The following is a 19,202-nucleotide window of genomic DNA, read 5'->3' as shown; positions in this document are numbered from 1 at the left end:
ACTGAAGAGGCTCTGATTGAAGCCAATAAAATCATGAGAGGCATGGAGAAAGTAACCAAGGGGTGATTATTCACAGTCTTTCGTAATAGAAGATCTTGTTGGCATCACATGAGCTTACCAAGGGACAGGCTGAAAACAAACAGGAATGCAGAAGTAATTTATTGCACAACAGGTAGCTGGATTATGGAGTATACTGCCTGTGGACAAGTGTATACTGTGCACAATTTTAAGAAGTATAACAGGGCAAACTGACAGATGAAAAACTGAGGGCTACTAAAAATAATGGTGATATCCCTGGCTGTAGAAATGGTAACATCCCTGGCTGTAGAAATGAAGCCATAAATCCACAAAAAAATGGTGTGAAGAGTGAGGTATTACTTTATTATGATCTTGTCAAGGCCCTTTCTGGCCCAGACAGAACTTCTAGTGTGAGCCAGTATGCAACTGGCCTATGTTATTAAAATTTATTAATGGTTGGTATTTCAATAGTTAATGATATTTAATTACTCCATGATTCTCTCAGGAAGCAAACACTGGCATATGATGCCTTTTTATTACTTTTGAAACGGGAATGTTATATTGTAATGATTTACACTAGGTGAGACTTGTATGTTTGGGGTTTTGTGTTTGTTTCTTTCTTTCTTAGCAAAGAAAAGGAATATTCGAGACTTGACAGCTCGGCTGCTGTAACAAAACCCTGCAGTGCCCCAGGGCTGCGGGGCGGGAGTAGCGGATCCTGCAGCACCGGGGTCCTGCTGGAGGGGCCGTGAAGGCTCAGGGGGTTTGTAGCCGCCCAGACCCCCTCCCAGCACCCTCCAGCTCCCCGCCACGGCGCCGTCTCCCCCACAGCCCAGCGGAGCGACGAAGGCGCTGAGCCCGCTGCCCCGTGACGCGGTGAAGGAGACGGCTGAGGGGGTCTGGGGGGCACAGTGTAGGCTCCGGGTCCGCTCCGCAGCTTCGGCCTCGGCTGCTGCCCGTGCTCGCCAGCCAGCCCCTCGTTTTTCACCCCTTTCCACTAGTGACGCGTGGCCGCGTCCCCTTCCCACCCAACCTCCCCTACCTGCGCGGCACGAAGGCCCCGGCCCCGGCCCCTTCGCGTCCCCGGCGGTTGTCAGGGCAACGGGCGGGTGAGCAGTGACGCTACCGACAGGCAACCGGCGCAGGCTGTGCGCGGAAGACTTTACCGCCGCCGCGGATGAGTGGGGAGCAAAGCATGGTGGGGCCTGTAGGCGGCCGCTGGTAGCCACACGCCAGCCACGGCCTTCTGCCCCAGCATTTCCTAGCCATTACCTGCTGAACGGTGCTGGGGACCTCTCCAGCTGCTAAGGAGGGTTAGACCATTCGATGAAATAATACGAAGATTTGTATTCCACATTTTTCATATTTTTTGATGCATAAAAATAGCTCAGTTTGCTTTTCTGCAATGTAAAACATGAGTCCCGGAGCATCTTTCCCTCTGTATCCCTGGAACAACCAATGCTGGTCCTTGGGATGACACCAAAGATCATACACTCTCCTCATGGTAGGTGGGAGGGATCCTTGCTGTCTACCATTTATTTCTGCAGCTAGGAAGACTTCTCTCAAAACTGACGCTCTCCTTGGTTTTGCCGTGTCCTTACTTTACTTTCACTTCTTTTTACCAATGCTCACATGGTAATTGCAGCAGAATTAGGCAGCTGGAGAGTGGATGCAGTTACCGTAACCCGGGCTTTATCCTGGGCACTGCCTCCTGTCAGGCAGCAACACCAGAGCGATCATTCCGCAGTGCGGTGAAATTGGCCAAGACCCAGGACAGGAGAACAGTTCTTTGAAGTCCATTTAATAACTCTAATAGCTTAATTGCATGCAAGTGGAATGATTTAAGCATGGCAGTCATTCCCCTTAGTTTACTGTGCAGCTGGTTGTCCTTCACAACTACAGTTATGTGACCAGAAAGGGGTATTTTTTTATTACGGATGGGACACAGTTAATTACAACCTAAGTGTTACCTTTTTTTTTCCCTGATGCAGAAGCCTAAGATAATAAATCGGGAGATGGCATTACCATCCCATAGAAAGGACATCCAGCGTAGAGAGCCCTCAGCCAGGTGCGGCAGGAGGAAGGTGAGAAGCAGAAGGTGACAGACACCGCGGGTCCCTGTGTGCACAGCCCAGCACAGCCCCCGCGGAGCCCCCCGCCCTGCCCCCTGCGGAGCCGCTCCGCCGGGAGGGAGGAGGAGGGGGGCGGCCGGGAGGGCCCGGGAGCGGCGGCGTGGCCACGGGCAGCAAGCTCCGGGCTCTGCACCCCCACGGCCACCCCCGCGGCGGCAGCAGCCCCCCCCCCCCCCCGCCTGGCCGCTTGCCTGGGCCGGGAGCGGCAGGACCTCGCCGGCAGAAGCCCGACCCTTCTGGCAGGTAAAAGGCTGCAGCGTTTCCCGTAAAAGCACGGAGCGGGGGCGGGCAGTGAGTCCCCGGCCTCCAGCCTGTGGATGTTCCGGTAAATCTGCGCCCAGCCGGGCCGCGCCGAGCCCGGTAGGGACAGGGGACTGCCCCGATCCGCCCGCTCCCGGGGAATGGCCGGTGTCCTGCGGAGGGGAGGGAAGGGAAGGGAGGTGAGACCCACATCGGTCCCCTGGGAGCCCTGAAAGGCTGTAGGAGAAGCGCTGTTCTTTAAGCGTTTGCGTTGTCTCGGAGGGGAGGATGCGGCGGAGCTGCGGGCAGGGGAGCATCTGCTGTCACCCCCCGTCCGCAGAGCACATGCAGTCTCTTGGCAGTTTAATAAAATAATACTTATACTGCGTGTTATGTTTGTCTGGAACACCTTCTCAAGCCGATACCGTGAGGTCAGTTAGGTGGTGGTGGTTGGTGGTTTTTTTGGTTTTGTTTGGTTCTCTTATTCAGGCACATTCACTGACAGGAATGTTTCAGTAGCTGAGTAGGGCTTAACTGGAAAATGACTGATCAGCTGTAAGAAATACGTGCGGAAACTCTGGCATATTCTGTCCTGCAGGACAGTGGAGACCTGGTAAAACAGGAGCTGATGATTTTTTATTTTTTTTTTTAAGTTTTTTGTGGGTCTATTCGTAGGGTTAAACTGCTGGTTCAAAACTTTCCTTGCCCTCTTGTGACAGCTGGGAAAATTGAAGGTCTTGAATTGGATCTGAAAACAGATTGGGGTTCTGGTTTGTGCACTGGTTGCTTGAGGAGAAGGAATCTAGTCCATGTATTCTCCCAAATTAATCTCGATGGTTTTTTTATATGAGAAATTTATAACATATAACATACGTTGTTATATGAGAAACTTCACTTATGCGAATTAAGAATAATTTGTCTAATATGACACTTCTTTAAATTTATTTCTAACCTAGTCTCTTCTGGGTTATGAATCTTCTGTCTGAAATAAACATTCCTGGTACTAAAAAGTACTTTTTAGAGCATTAGTAAAGTGTTTGGGAGTCAATTAAGTTAGTAGCAGATTAACATTTAAACATGTTGAATATTACAGAGAGTAACATCTCAGGCTGTGTTTATAAGGTTCCCTTCTAATCTTTCCCTTCATACTCATCTAAAATGTGAGCTGTTTTGGCTAATTACAGTGCTTGACTGCAGTTGACTTTTGCTCTTTTTATCTGGTTCATGATCATGATGATTGGGTCACATACATTCTTTTATGGCTGAAGAAATAGACGTAATCTTGCTAGATGACAAGTTAATGCACTCAGGTAATGTGTCTGGATTGCAATTTAGCAGCCTGGGTTTCCATTTCCAAAAGAGAACGATGCTAACCCTAATGACTAAGAAAAATGCTGTCTGTCTTGAAAATTCCTTTTCTCTCAAAGACTGGACAGCAGGCTGGCAGCAGGGGAAAATATTATCTACACAAGTATGTAAGTCTGCCAGAAGAGTGAATGCTCATGGGAGGCTTTTGGTATCCTTCTGGACACAGAAGGAAATGAGTCAGGATATCTTGCATATATGATGATGTTGGCAAGTGAGAGAAGAAGTTTTCAGCAATTATGACTCCATAATTCCAAAGGGACAGAAATTCCATTATTAAATAAACGTCCCAAAGCCTACCTGCAAATTTAAGATCTTGCCCAAACTTTTCTTTGGGTTCTGCAGAACATGTGCAATATCATGAAGAACGTTTTAAATCCAGTATAATGTGACTTTCACAGAAGATTAATATCTTTGGAGTTCAGGTTGTCAGTGTAGACTGATTTGATGTTATTGTCTTCTTGTTTGCCTGGTTTCCAACTGTCATGGACTTCTTTTCATTTCAGAAATGGAAACCCCTGAAGTGGCCGTGAGCAGCTGTAGTGCTCATGATGATGAAAATCTTGGCAGCTACAAAAGACACTTGTCAGTGTCACAGGAGTGCCTTTTGGAAGACCAGCTTAGAAGGAAGTTAAAATTCTTCTTTATGAATCCATGTGAGAAATTCTGGGCCCGGGGCAGGAAACCCTGGAAACTTGGTATTCAGCTACTCAAAATAGCAATGGTTACTATTCAGGTGAGTAACTATGGAAGCAGGGACCCTTCTTAGCCCATGGGAATACAAATAAGGAGTGCAGGCAACAAATGCTTTTCCTGGTGTGATGCAGATACAGGGAGAGGATAGACTGGAAAACTGGCTTTGTTGCAGATATGTAGCTTAGATCTCAGATGGCCTAATTTTCTCTTAAAACTATAGACTGAAAGATAGCTTTCCTAAGAATGAAGGGGAAAAGAAGGCTCTACTTTACTTTTTTTTTTTTTTTTTTTTTTTTTTTTTTTTTTTTTTTGGCAGCCTTGTACATCTGTTTTCCCCAGTATCTTCTTCACTCCTCTGTTCAAGGAAAGGCACAGTCACTTTGTGTTTCAATATTAGTGATAAGTGGAATCAGTAGCATTTTCATTAGGTTTGCTTATGCCCTGTGTAGAGTATACAAACTTTTGTACTGAAAAATCCAGAAATTTTGTCCCACTCTTCCTCTCACCCAGCCTTGCACCTTAGATTTCGTATCACACATTTAATTGCTGCCTAAAATGCAACTGTTTGTCCCAAAGTTCTGTGTTTTAGGAGAAAGATGGTCTTTCATAAAATCTTTGTAATGCCTCAGACAACGATCCTTCAGAGCTGCCCATGTGTGAATTACATTTATGGTGCTGTCAGTGACAACGCAAATGAGGATAAGAATTTTTTCCACAGTTGCATGAGTGATGGGACAAAATTCACAAATAATTCATTTGTGTACATCTGGCAGTATGTTTTTATCCCTTAGTGCTTATTTTGAACTGTATCATCGTCCCCTGAAACTCATCTGTCCCATTTTGCAATTAAAATTAAATTTGATGGTGGAGTGACTGAAATTAGAAAGAAACTAATGCTGATTTAGCCTTTTCAGAGACAATCTGCCTTCAGACAAGTCAGTTTTAGCACTGTTGATTTGCTAGTGTATTCCTGTGTCCCTAGCATGCTGAGTTTGCCCACAGAGCATTTTAGTATCTGTAGCTGAGTTGTCCTTATCAAAACCTACAAATCCATTTGGCGTTGTGGCCATAAAACTTATCTGTAGACTACTGATTCACTTATCTCAGATGTGTTTCTTCACAATACTCCAGAGGCTAGACTTGAAACAATAGTCACTTAAGAGAATTGTGAGCTCCCACAAAGAATACATCACATTCTTCTAGAAACTTTTCCAGCCTGGGCAGTAGCTGTCAGGGTTCTGTTCTAACTTTTCATGAACAATTGCAATGTATTTTTTAACAGCTTCAGAGGTTATCCTGTTACAAGCACACTTTTGATCAGTTATTCTCAAAGTGCCTTTCACCCAAACCTTTGGGAGGGAGGTTTGTTTTTCTTAGTTGTCCTCAATTTGCCTTTTGTGCTCTAAAGTAAGTGGAGTCTGGTTAAGTCCTGTCCTGCATTTTTGCTGAGGTACACTGATATTCCCCAAGGCAAGTCATATTAATGTCAGGCTGAACTAACAAAGCATGTGTAACTGTATATGGGTAGCTTGAATTTGAGATGGTATCCTTTTCTTTTTAAAAGTGTGAGTCCTTGGCTAAGATGCTGGTAAACATGTTAAAGGAATATTCTTGAAACCTGTAGTTTCATAAAGTTGAGCTTTCTTCTGACCAGCTGTGAAATGGAGCAGCCTGCACGTAAGTGCTGTGTCTCCCAGTGTGATGAAAGTGGTTGTTTGCCAGGAAGGATTCACACGTTAATCCAGAAGCCAACTTTTTTCTTTGAACAGGAAATATAAACTTCTTTTTCAGCTGGTGGTTTTTGGATTGAGCAATCAAATGGTGGTTGCCTTCAAAGAAGAGAACACAGTTGCATTTAAACATCTCTTCTTGAAAGGATACATGGACAGAATGGATGATACCTACGCTGTGTACACCCAGACAGATGTCTATGACCAGATATTCTTTGCCATAAACCAGGTAAGGATTGTCACACCACTTTGTACAATGCATATGCTTTTTTCCTGGGTATCTTTTCTTCTTTCACCTTCTCTGATGTTGCCTGAAATTGAACTTCTGTGGGGGCTGCTTAAGATGAGAATGTTGACTCATTCAGGTTTTCTGTCATTGCCAGAGCATTGTATTTGTGGTGACATCCTTAAAGGTAATTAGTATACTTATTCTGCACTAAATTCAGGCTTTAGGTTTGTGCCAGAATGGTTTGCAAATAACAATTTTTTAGAAATTATTGTGAAGATCAGAAAGTTAGCAAAAAAGTATTTTGATCTAGATCCTGCATTTAACTGCTTTTGTCAAACACCTTAAAGTATACGGGGACTCAGCTGTTGCGTGGTGTGGGTTTCTGAGTTCTTCAGGTGACCTTTTAAATAAAAAAAGATGGGTTGTAGCACAGATCCAAACACTTCTGTGTTTCAGGGGTTTTTATTTGTTTGTGGAGTTTTTTGGTGTTGTTGGGGTTTTTTTGTTGTGTTTTGTTTTTTTCCCAGCAACTAACATTTTGGTGCTATCTAAATTGGTTTTTCTGTTTGTTCTGAACTTTAGTACTTACAGCTGCCCAACATTTCTGTTGGAAACCATGCTTATGAGAAGAAGGGAGCAGAAGAGACACCTTTGGCTTTGTGTCAGCAGTTCTACAAGCAAGGAATCATCTGTCCTGGAAATGACACCTTTGATATAGACCCAGAGATTGTGACTGGTAATGAAGCAAGTCTTTTTTATAAGTTATATGGGAGGAGGGACCCTTCATTTATGATGAATTATACTCCTATCTGATCTATATTGAACTTACCATCAGACTAAACTGGCTAGAAAACTGCTGTCTAATAAACCTCTAGCCTGCACCTCCAAGGAAACTTTGTCTTATGCCACAAAACAAGTGATAAGTCATTAGCACTGGTGACCACCAAATACAATTTTTTTCAGGTTAATTTCAGAAGTCTTCCCTAAGAATTAATGAGGAATAATTTGGCTGGGTAATAGAATCATAGAATGGCTTGTGTTGGAAGAGACCTTAGAAATCATACACTCCAACCTCCCTGCCACGGGCAGAGATGCCTCTCAACTAGGCTGTGTTGCCAGGTCAGGAAGGGCAATGTATTTGTCATCTGACCTCCCAAATGATTTAAGGGCACTATCTTGCCTGGTGTAGCCAACGGCTCTGTCCAGCCTAGAGAGTGGGAAAGGCAGATTAGAGTTAAAGGGCACAATAACCCCTGAGATGTTGTTGTAAGCCCTTATCCATTGCAGACTGCTTGTACATTGAGCCGACGACGCCGTTTGACAACGCAACAGTGGGAAAGCACAGTTTGAATTTCACTCTGGATTTCCACAGGTGAGGAGGAATCAGCACCTCCCATATTAGGTTATTTATTCTTTTTCCCATGTGAAAAGCTAATACGAAGCTCTCTTGCAGACTGGTGACGGTGCAGCTCACGTTCAATCTGAAGGCAATCAACCTCCAGACTGTCCGTCACCACGAGCTCCCTGACTGTTACGATTTCACCCTGACGGTACGTGGGAGGCTGCCACGGGGCTTTCTGTTCAGAGCAAGAAATTGCTCGTGCTGGTTTACCATGCACAGCCAGTGCAAATGTCTTCTGAAGAGTGTCATTGGCTGCTCCCCAGTGGTATTGGGATGACTTCGTCCTGGCTTAGCGTACCTTGTACAGTTGAGATTGTGGGAGGTTAAGCTCTGAGTGCTTGTGATGTGATCTTTAAGGGCTTACTTGGCTTACAGCCTTTTGTTTTCTAATCCACCTGAAGGGTAGCGAAAACACAAACCTCTTCAGAGAGATGCTCTTAGGAAGGTTGTTTTCAGATCATAGAAGAGGGAGGCTGTAGTTGAAAAGAATTTCACCTAATATATAGTTGATCAAGCAATCTGTGGCAAAAACATGGTTTACCAGATTTACCTTTGACAGCATTCATTTGAATAGACTGGAATTACCATTACCATTACTGGAATTACTTAAACATATTTCATAACTTTATCCCTTAGGAAATCTACTCTGAATCATTATGCAAGCTCAGCAATACAGTGCACTGCATATTTCATGGTTTAACTTTAAAAAGACATGCTTTTTTTTTTTTTTTTTTTTAATACAGATAGTGTTTGATAATAAAGCACATAGTGGAAGAATTAAAATAAGTCTAGACAACGACATAGCAATCAGGGAATGTAAAGACTGGCATGTTTCTGGATCAAGTAAGTGACATAAATGTGTTCAGATTTTCATGCTAAACTTTTGTCACACTAGCACAATGTTTGTCAACAGTTTTCTGTTTGACAAGATTGACATATTGAAAATGGACATATATTCTCTAGTGACTGTGCTCTTAATTCTGATTTTCTAGGGAACTGCTGTACTGTAATCTCTGAACTGAAATCCTGGGGCCCCAGTCATACCTTTACTTTCCTTAGCAGTTCTTGCACCATCGATACCATCAAACCACAATTTCTCCACACCTCACTGTACATCCTTCTAGCTTCAGCTACTGCTCTTATGCTGTGCATCACTTGAGATAGGACAGTCAACTGTTCTTCTAGCACCAGGCAACAGAAGGACACACGATAGCGGTGGAAAGTTGAAACTGATTCACTCTTATTTCAGGACTTAACACCAGGAAAGATAAGGAAGTGTTGTTGCTAAGGCTTGCTAAAGAGGAATGGCTAGAAGCACTCCATACTGCTGCTTAAATGTTGCTTGGCTTGTATTTGTGTGTAACTGAGATGCACAGTAGGGTTAAATAATCTTTCTTAAATAATTACAACAGCAGCTATCGAGTCTGGACAAAACATTGTTTTAAATATTTTTTGATTAGAGCCAATGGTGTCTTGAAAAGTCAGAAGCTTTCAAGGACTGGAAATAATAACTTCCAGTTATCCTTTTTATTTGTTTGTGGAGGTAAGCAGTAGGATGAATCAAGTCCATTTTTCTACTTTGCTACTCACTCTCCCCTTTGCTATGCCTATGTTAGGAAATGAAGAGTTGTTAGTGAAAAAAAAAAAAAAAAAAAGGGTTGTTGTTTTTTTTAAAAATATTCAGATTAGAGTTAATTTTAGGGAATTTAATGAAATGCATCATAGAGTACAAAACACACCACTTAGACAAAAATACATTCCACTAAAGGCTCTTTATCCACTAGTTTTGTTAGCTGCCATCTTACAAATGCACACCAGATGGCATGTGACCTCCAACAGGTTGCTAGTGCAGCAGTACAGGAAGGTCTTATACCAGGCTGCTGCAATAATCCACATTTGATATCTATGTAGATTGCCTCTAGAGCAGCTTTCAGAATCATTGCCTGGAGTACCTTGTATTGTTTTCTGAAAGCTAAGGAAAAATACTAAAGTAGTGGTTGCAATTGGACACAGACACGTGGTTGCTGTTCTGGCCTCCACTAAAAAATGAACTTAAATGCAACATTACCTGTGCCAGGGACTTCAGTGGAAGCAAGGAGGTTTGCATTTTCTGAGTAGTGCAGTGTGTGAAGTCATCTAGAACTTCAGGATCCCATTTTGGAGAATTACTGCATCTTTTTGAAAATTCAGCATTAATTTGTTTTCATTTTTTTTCTCAATCACTCTCTTAGCATTAAAAATCTAATCCTTATACTGTCTCATCTAGTTTCAGCTGTATGGTAGGTATAAAAACCAAGAAGAGTTCTAGTGATAATTTTCATGCAAAATTTGGTCTTTGTTGCCTAAAAATGTGAATTTTAGTATCATAAGAGATGGAGAACTCACTCATGCTCAATATTGGCCTCTGCTAGCTGAGCAGCAGTGCAGATTATCTGTACTGCTCTAGGACAAAAATATACTTGATAGTCAAATGTTGGTCTGGAAGAGAAGATACATACCTTAAATTTCATGGTTTGGGTTTTGTTTTGGATTTTTTTTGTTTGTTTTTGTTTGATTGTTTGTTTTTTACAAGTTCTGCCTCTCCAAAGGCCATTCCAGTGTTTGTAAAATTGATGACTCCCACCTCTTATTCTGCAGGGCTTATGAAGTGCTTATGTTCTGGTGTATCTTTTATGTGGTATCAACCTTCCTCAATTAACTGAAATATTATCTGTAGTGCAGATTCCCTTGTGTCTCTCATGAAAATATGTCAGATAAACTTCTTTGGGAAAAATGCTAAGATTTTTCTTAATTTGGTTGTATAATCATATAGTTAACATCAAAACTTGATTCTTACTTCAATACTCAAGATGGTCTACAAGATGAAATGCATTTGATTATAACCATATACATTTTTGTTCTTGCAGTACAGAAGAACACTCACTACATGATGATCTTTGATGCTTTTGTTATACTGACTTGTCTGGCCTCATTGATCCTGTGCACACGATCAGTTGTTAAAGGAATTCAACTCCAAAGGGTGGGTATGGCTCTTTCCTTGGAAAGTCTTCATGTCTTGTGTAAGTCTGATCAACTTTTTCCTCTCCTCCTTTCTCCTAGGAATTTGTAAGATTTTTCCTATATTATTATAAGAAAGAAGTCTCTTTCAGTGATCAGATGGAATTTGTTAATGGATGGTACATCCTGATTATGGTTAGTGATGTCTTAACTATTGTTGGATCGACTCTAAAGATGGAGATACAAGCCAAGGTAGGATTTTTGCCCTGTCCGGGTAAAAGCAAAACTGGTTGTTTCTGTCCCAGATGGGTTTATATCTATTGGAGGCCCTTAGGCTGTCTGCACTTGATTCTGAATGGCATGACATTTTAAAATCTGACTTCTTCTCTGGAATTATAACTGAGGTGTGTTATTTCCAGCTGCAAGATTTAAAGCCTCCAAATATCAATAGATTTAGTTCTAATTATCTTTGCTCTTTTGCAACTTCAAGGAATGAAATGAACTTAATCTCTGTAAGTTTAAGACTCTTGACTGCCCCTCTTCCTCATTTAGGACCACTTACATTTGCTTATTTAATGTATTTAAATGAAAAAATTAGCATTTAACTTTCTGTTCCCCATTTAACAAGTGTTTAGCTAGTGCAGGAACTCTCTCAGACATCACTTTGCTGCTTTCCCAGCTTCTGGTTTCCAGCATGTAGATACCACAGCCACAGTTCTTGGGCTTCAATTTCTAAAAAAAAAAATTATATAGCAAAAAAAAAAAAAAAAAAAAAAAAAAAAGTCTTTTAACAACGTATTCTGTGCAATGAGAATTAGGGAAGAAAAAGTATTACAGTATGCTCTCCTGAAGCACTCCACTATCCAGATAATGTTGTTCTTCACCAAGTCTATAGCAGACTTTGAATTGTGACATTGCGACACAAAAGACTTTGGACAGTAGTGATGAAAGGATGGGTCTGAAATCCATCTGGTGACAGCTTGACTATCATAAATTGCCCTATCAAATCGCCTGTACAAATTGCCCTATCTTACCTTAGAACCTATAAACTCAGTTCTTTGGAGCTGAAAGAAGCTATGAGGAAGTCAGCTAAGATAACTCCATCCTGCTTAGGAAGAAGCAGAAATGAGATCAAGATTGGTATGAGATCTTGCATTTGGGATTCCCATATCTCATACATAAACATATCTATTTATATGTGTTCCCTTTCTAGGGAACTCTTCTAGAACTCTTCTCCTCAGGTACATTTCACTTCCTTTTGCAAGCCTTGTGAACCATAACAAGATCTTGTTTCATTTTGCTGTGTGAGACTTAATGACTGAATAACAAGTTCACATTGAAGTAGCCTGTATTTGCTTGTTGTCAAGCTGTAAATGAATCACACTAATATAAAAGATTAGTCAACTCTTAGAGGAATAAAATTAGAAAACAGTGGAAATTTCTCATTCAAGTAACTTATCATGATCCATTTAAGTGTCAAGCTGTAGTTCAGGGAACAGCACAAATGCTACCCTGGAGGAAAACAGACCAGTATGTATAGATGGAAAAAAAAAACCCAATGATTAAGTGCCAATAAAATATAGATGAAGTTCCAGTTAGAATTAATTAGAAACTCATTAGTCTTCTCCATGATAGATTTCTACCCCTCCACCTTAGTATTTATCTGAGCTCTGCTGACAGGCTGTGCTATTTTAAAAACACTGCTTTGTCTAATCACTGGAAGAATCTTTGCTCTGCAATTCTAAAGTCACATCCACACTGTCCATTGGGATACAGTGTGGGGATTCCCAGGATGCCCTGGGAATTCTGTTGATGCAGATTCCAGAAGTAGTTGATGCAGGTCTCAAAGCAGCATAAAACTGCTTGCAGTGCCTCTCTGCAGGTCCTGGTGAGACAGGTACAGAGGGGCTGTCCCTGCACCTGCACTACAACTGCCCTCTTGGCCTGGCAAACAAAGCTTGTCTTGTCAGAATCTATTTCACAAACAGCAGTATGTTAAGGCAGATAAAATGAGTTACACTTGAAAGAGCCCTTGCTCTTTGGTGGGACTATGCTCTCTAAGGCTTATTGCCCCGAATTATCTTTAATGGCAGAGATTGCCAAGGAAAACAGTATATCTTAACAGATCTTTGTAGTAATCAGGGTGCACTTGATTTATTTTCTTTCTTTTTTCAAATTTTTTTTAATTTATGTGTTTTGTTTTGGTTTTGTTTTCGTTTTTTTTGGTCTTCTTATTTTTAGAGTCTGACAAGTTATGATGTCTGTAGCATACTGCTGGGAACATCCACTATGCTTGTGTGGCTCGGAGTCATTCGCTACCTAGGTTTCTTTCAGAAGTATAATGTAAGGATCTCCTGGGATCTTCATACTGTTGGTATTTATTCTGTTTATTGCTATAAGAGGACTGAAAGAAATGCCTGGGTGAGTTCTAACTGTTTACATTGCTTTGTGCAGCTTCTCATCCTTACACTGCGAGCAGCACTACCCAATGTAATGCGGTTCTGCTGCTGTGCTGCTATGATCTACCTGGGCTACTGTTTCTGTGGATGGATTGTACTGGGACCATACCATGTGAAGGTAACACACTTAACGTGAAAAAAAAAGACAACTTGAATAATAGAACAGCTTCCAAACGAGGGATCTGCTAATGTTGTCTTCTAAGTTTCCATGTCAAGGCTTCCCTTTAATATAAAAGAGTGCATCCTCAGCATGATGCTGCTCTGTTTGAGGAATCTGTCTTCCATGACTCAGTCAGACTTTCCTTGAGTTATGAAAGCTTTGAGTCAGAAGTGGAAGCTGCCGTGACTCCCAATCACATGCTGGTATTTTGAGAAATAATTTTCATCTTGAAGAACACTGGTGTCAGCCTAAAGCTGTAGAGAATTTATCCTTTTTAAAAGTGAAATCTGCTTATCTGACTTGAATGTATATATATACAGGATGTGTAAAGTATAAGTAAAGTAAAAAACTTTGCTTATTTCTCAAATGTTTTACTGTTTGCACCTTGTCATACCCTGGGTGTACAAAGAGACCTGAGGCACACTGTCATCAGCTGTGTATCCTCTTTGTGTTATGTAGAGTCTTTGGACTCAAATAAAGCAGTGATGGGTGTCCTTCTCTTCTTCCCTCCTCTCTAGTTTCGTTCTCTGAACATGGTTTCAGAATGCCTTTTTTCATTGATCAATGGAGATGACATGTTTGCCACCTTTGCAAAAATGCAGCAGAAAAGTTACTTGGTTTGGTTATTCAGTAGGATCTACCTTTACTCCTTCATCAGTCTGTTCATCTATATGGTGCTGAGTCTCTTCATTGCACTCATTACTGATACCTATGAAACTGTCAAGGTAAGCATGGACTTTTGTTCTGTGTTTGGAAAAAAAATGCAAGATTCTCAAGACTCTCATCTCCCTCAATATTTTGACTTTCAGTGCATGCCAATTTAAAGAAAAACAATGGCTGCTTATGAGGGTGTAGCGTGATGAGGAGAGGGTTTTAGTCCCTCCCTACCTTGGTTTTCTTAAATAATCATCTGGTTTTCTGCTCCAGTGTAAACTAAATATCTAGTAAAAACCAGTAATTTCATATTTGGTTCTGTGAAGCTTCTAATTTCAGACTCAAGCAAAGTCTAAAAAGTGGTCTGGGGAGGAGTTGGATTATTATATGTTTCAGCCTTACGTTAAAGGTTTAACTGAATACCAATTTTTAGCACTACCAGCAAGATGGCTTTCCGGAGACAGAACTTCAGAGATTTATATCACAGTGCAAAGACTTACCAAACTCTGGCAGGTACAGGTTAGAGGAGGAGAGTTCTGCATCTCTCTTCTGTTGTTGTAATGGTATGTACCTATATTAATATTATACATTAAGGTATATGCAAAAGCAACGCAACACAAAATGTCTGTGGTATAGTGTTTATGAAGAATACTTAATTTTTGTGGGTGGAGGGGGAAAAAAACTCCAGAAATATACCTAACTATTTCTAATGCTTTAGAATGGAATCCATTAGTGATCCCTCTACAGCCAACAAACTCCTCAGGAGAGGCGAGGGAACTTCTAAATTAGGACTCAACATATGAAAAATAGTGCAAAAATTTAGGTAATGTATACAGTAACTTGGGAACCTTGTGTGTGCAATGTATAAGCATTAACATTTCATGTTCCCATGGCAATAGGCAGTGCTTAAAGAACTCATTCAGTGTCTTTGTACCCAATTTTTAATGATACCTTGTGCAGTAAGGTGTCAAAATTTAAATGGTAGCAGGCCTGAAACTTAGGGAGAAAATTGGCTTGCTGAGGTTTTAAGACAGTGTGCAGTTAAAAGTACTATGAGAGCACTTGAAAAAGCAATACCTAACTTTGACTAAGGATAGCTTAATGCTTCAGTTATTTGAAGATTTGTTTCTACAGGAATACTAATTGCAGGATATGTGGTTTATATTTAACCAGCTGGCAGCAGCTCAGAGTCTTGCTTGGTGAAGGGACCCTTAGTGGGGAAGTCTTAAAATACTTGCAATTTGATTAAAAAGATCAAAGGGGTTTGCAGTTCCTTAGTATCAGGCTTTTCTGGTGAGCTATATTATTATATGCCAGACAGAATATATTTATGAGGGGGAGGGCATGAGGACATATTTCAAAGCAGAGACAACACAGCCTGCAGTGAGCCAGGGAGCTGCTGCTCTGAGCGAGTGCCTTACCAGAGATGAAAGTGTGGGATGAAGCAGAGCAGGGCATCCTGCTCCCGTTTAAAGGGCACAGACATGTTAATGTTTCCTTTTCTGCACACACCTCTCGGTTTAGCCAGGCAAGAAACCCAGTGTGAGGTGGGACAGGGTGGGGATGCAATCTTTTTCCCACCCACTGTGAGGCAGGGATCAGAACTCTGGATGAGCATTTGAAAAGGAAAACGTGGTTACTCTTCAGCAACTTGTTCTTCAGGATATGGGGCAGCCAGCAGCACCCTAGATTTGAAGGGGGGGCTATAGGCATCTAAGTTCCTTGTTTCAGAGCACTGTTTGCTAAACAGATTACCCACCTTTAGTGATTTTATCCTAGTGCTAAATGACCTGATCCACATGCATGCTTCATACCAAGCTTGTTAGTGTAACAAACTAGTTTTTTATCTGGGAATTGTGTTTCTTTCTCTATAAGCTAGACCAGGGGATGGCTTTGCAGTTGCCTGTAAATATGGGGCACTGTCCCATTAGCTCTGTACTGCAGCCTTCTGGTTTTACTTTGAAACAAATGATATGTGGGAAAAAATAAATATCTGGAGATGGATTTTGTGTTATAATTCTACAGCTTCTGCTCCTTAAGCAGTCATAGGGTCCTACAGGACAGGGCTTCTTTTAATTCTTTTACATGTTCAAAATATTTTATGGTCATTCATAGCTATGTATTTCAAATTAGTAAGTAAATAGTTCAGATGCACTTTTAAGGCTCCATGTACAATGAAACTACTATTTTGATGCGTGCACCTGATAACATTTTCCTCTTCTCCTGTACAGGTTGTAGTGAACGTATTTAATGGATTTTGGAAGCATATCATGGAGGCTTTAAAGCAGCAGACATTTCAAGAACTGGACAAGTGGAGCTGGTGGAAAGTGTTATGCCTAAAGCCTGAATTTGCTTTTCTTGAAAAACAGTGTAAACTCTTATGATAAACTTTGTCTTCCTGATAAAGCACTATCATGCTAGGTCAGAGCTTCTGGGGTCTGGGGTCTGTTTTGGGGTAGTTTTTTTGCTTTGTTTTTTGGTTTTTGTAGTTTTGGTTTGGTTTGGTTTTGGTTTTGTGGGTTTTTTTGTAGCATCGTTCTGTTTGTTTCCTCAGTTAAATTGTGCTAGAATGCAAAGGGCATTAAAAAGCTGTCTGTGTTCAGAGACTTGGCTAGATTGTGTGAGTAGACTAGAAATTCAGTAACTTTCAACTCTGAAGTAGAAATGGTGTTAGACAACTGCAACTTTGACCACCAGCCTAGCCCTCAGTACTGCAGGCACTACCTGGCTATCACTGGCACATCACTGAATGAATGAAAGCTCTCTCTAGAACCCTCAGCATATTTGTTTATCTGCACTCAAAGTAAAAATAAACTAAAACTATGAAACTTGGTATAATTTTTTTCTGGAGGCACTACAGTGAATAGATGCACAAACCATTCAAATATGGCTGAGACCGTAAACTAACTATGTCTATAAACATAAATACCACTTGATATAAATGTTAGTCTCTTCTCAGAGAGGTCAGCGATATGCCAGGCCAGCACTGAAGTTTGAGAGGTGAGTTGAGTGGTGAAATGTAGATGTTCTCCTATACCCAGTGCCGGGTCAACTCAGTCACAGTCTTAGTTTTGCAGTGTGCTGACCTTATGTTTTTAAAGGAAAAGTCAGAGAGAAGCACTTTCAAAATATCTATTTTTGTATTTGAAATCTTTCTCTGGTACACAAGTCTGTAAACCTGGTTTAAACCTGTATTTATCTAAGTTAAATACAAGAAGATGTATCTCTGAGAGTCATATCTCCACATGCATCTGGATGTTTCCTGCCAACGTAATAGCCTGGTACTGTCAGAGGCTGGCTGTGAAATATCAGATCTTACAGAAGTTCAGTTTTGACAACTTAGTTTATATACTTTTTTGACTCTGATACCACTTTATGGATGCCTTATTTTCTATAGTCACTTTGGGAGCAAAATAGGAAGCCAAAGGGAAGCATATTTCAGATAATTAGCATTTGTGAATAACATTCCTGTAGCCGTGTGTGATAACGTGCAATGCTGTTCACAAAGGTGGAGGACACTAAAAATGCTCTGTCTGAATGTTTACACATTGTAAATGTGCTATAATAAACACTTCCAGCTGCACTAAGTATTTGGCGTGTGAGTATTCATCTTAAGAAGAGTAAATATGGTGCCAGATTAATATAGGAGCATTTCTATTGTTTGTTTTTTTTTTAATAGCAATATGCAATTTCTGGCATGAAACAGTGTGTGGAGTGTGTGAACTTTCATTTCCTGTACTCAAGATAGTTCCTGTGGACCCTGATGAGGGCCTATTCCCAGATGATACTGTTTAACAGGGTTTCAGAGTTTGCCATAGAAACCAATAGTCAAGAATTAAACCTTACACCAAATATACTCTTTATGTATCTTTGACAACACCCAACATATAATGTGCACATCACTACTCCTATAAAGTAGTTTACGCAAAGAATTCTGACAAGGATGGCAAGAACTCTAAGATCACCAAAATACAAAAGGCTGACTTAGTAGCAAGGCTTTTTCATGCAGAATCACAGAATGTTAGGGATTGGAAGGGACCTCTGAAAGACTAAATCCAAACCCCTGCCAGAGCAGGATCACCTAGTGTAGGTCATCCAGACATTAAGAGAAGGCGTGAAGAGTTAAGAAGAAGCTAAAATTACTTATTTGCACAATGCAGGTGCATTTTGTTAATGGCTGTGGAATACTTTGTTTGCCAATGCAGTTACAAGGCAATCAATAGTCTGATTTAATTTAGAAATGGGGAAGAACATACGCTGCTTCACTGTTAACTTATGAAACTGTCAATAAATTTCAACAAACTTTGGCAGAGCTCTAAAATGTCAAATTCTGATTAAGTTTTAAGCAAGAAAAATCATAGCAATAGAAACCTGCAGTATGACAATAAAGCATGGAAAGCTAAAATGGGTGACTCCAAAGAAGGGAAAAATATTGCATATAGATTGTTTTCATTCCTTATGGGAAAAATCTTCCCCAGAAGACTCATTGCAGTTGCCTGAAGGGCAAACTTCACTGTGAAGCTTGTTTGGGAGTGAAATCCCTGTTAGAATCTTTAAGTAATGACCTGTGTTTGTGCCACAGCTAAGAATTCAATCAACCAAGATGCAGATATTCAGTGGAAAGCCATGCTGTTACTTCAGATGGATTACACTGCTTTTAATTTGGCTTTGCTGTCCATTGTGTGGGTTTGGGGAGGAAAGAGCTGATAAAAGGTAATTTGCCTTCAGACAGGAATGAGCAGGGTCAGAAAGTGAAGCCAGAGGAGAGGGCTATCTAAAAGGAGGCAAAGGATATGTAAAACAAAGGAAGGGGTGGGAGAAGAAGGGACAAATGCTAATAAAGTTAGCAGAGCAGCAATTGTATATTTTGGCTATTGGTGTTTGCTGTTACACAGGGAAAAGAAGAACAGTACTCCAAAAGGTGCCTTACATCTGCACAGCGTGTCCAATTCTGACTGGAAAAATAAATAAATGCTGCTTGTATTACATGTCTGATCGCTATCTGTATTTTGTTTTTGATGAAAACCAGACACTCAAACATGTATTGTAGTGCTTGGTAGTGCTGCTGGCAATATAAGTGTTTGCTGTCCAGATTTCTGACTTGCTTGATCCTTGGTGTT

At 40.9% G+C, this 19,202-nt stretch overlaps 2 protein-coding genes across 12 annotated transcripts in view; one reads left to right on the top strand and one right to left on the bottom strand.

The window, feature by feature from the left end:
- DNAI3 (dynein axonemal intermediate chain 3) overlaps positions 1-1,155 on the bottom strand; it is a 28,257-nt gene extending 27,102 nt beyond the window's left edge. For all 4 annotated transcript variants that reach the window (XM_071750562.1, XM_071750564.1, XM_071750566.1 and 1 more), the window contains exon 1: positions 1,061-1,155. The gene's annotated coding sequence lies outside the window, so the exon portion shown is untranslated. The remainder of the gene's footprint in view (positions 1-1,060) is intronic.
- Positions 1,156-1,168: 13 nt separating this feature from the next.
- On the top strand, positions 1,169-17,669 carry LOC139799102 (mucolipin-3-like). Of its 8 annotated transcripts, none has more exons than XR_011727089.1 (15): positions 1,169-1,522; positions 2,010-2,393; positions 4,262-4,491; positions 6,243-6,410; positions 6,993-7,146; positions 7,698-7,782; positions 7,864-7,960; positions 8,556-8,655; positions 10,719-10,831; positions 10,912-11,061; positions 13,051-13,183; positions 13,264-13,386; positions 13,947-14,153; positions 14,516-14,645; positions 16,314-17,669. XR_011727089.1 is itself a non-coding variant. In XM_071750572.1 (15 exons), the coding sequence occupies exons 3-15, from the start codon at positions 4,264-4,266 to the stop codon at positions 16,331-16,333; spliced, it is 1,677 nt and encodes a 558-aa protein (XP_071606673.1). In that variant the 5' UTR covers positions 1,172-1,522; positions 2,010-2,393; positions 4,262-4,263; the 3' UTR covers positions 16,334-17,669. The 8 variants fall into 8 exon arrangements, 7 of the variants coding, with proteins under 7 accessions (XP_071606671.1, XP_071606669.1, XP_071606674.1 ...); XM_071750572.1 differs by having other exon boundaries at positions 1,172-1,522; positions 13,051-13,152; XM_071750570.1 differs by lacking the exon at positions 14,516-14,645 and having other exon boundaries at positions 1,169-1,331; positions 2,019-2,393; positions 13,051-13,152.
- Positions 17,670-19,202: the final 1,533 nt, after the last annotated feature.

This window comes from Heliangelus exortis, chromosome 8, assembly GCF_036169615.1.
Source record: "Heliangelus exortis chromosome 8, bHelExo1.hap1, whole genome shotgun sequence".
NCBI classification, from domain to species: Eukaryota; Metazoa; Chordata; class Aves; order Apodiformes; family Trochilidae; genus Heliangelus; species Heliangelus exortis.
Note: the sequence above shows the minus strand (reverse complement) of the source record. Positions and strands in the feature narration are given on the sequence as shown.

Bases quoted from the DNA above. Each gene is read 5' to 3' on its own strand.
- LOC139799102 (XM_071750570.1), top strand. From the start codon at position 4,264: ATGGAAACCCCTGAAGTGGCCGTGAGCAGCTGTAGTGCTCATGATGAT. The intron at 4,492-6,242 runs GTGAGTAACTAT...CTTCTTTTTCAG, and splicing joins TAGCAATGGTTACTATTCAG to CTGGTGGTTTTTGGATTGAG. The intron at 13,153-13,263 runs GTAAGGATCTCC...TGCTTTGTGCAG, and splicing joins GTTTCTTTCAGAAGTATAAT to CTTCTCATCCTTACACTGCG.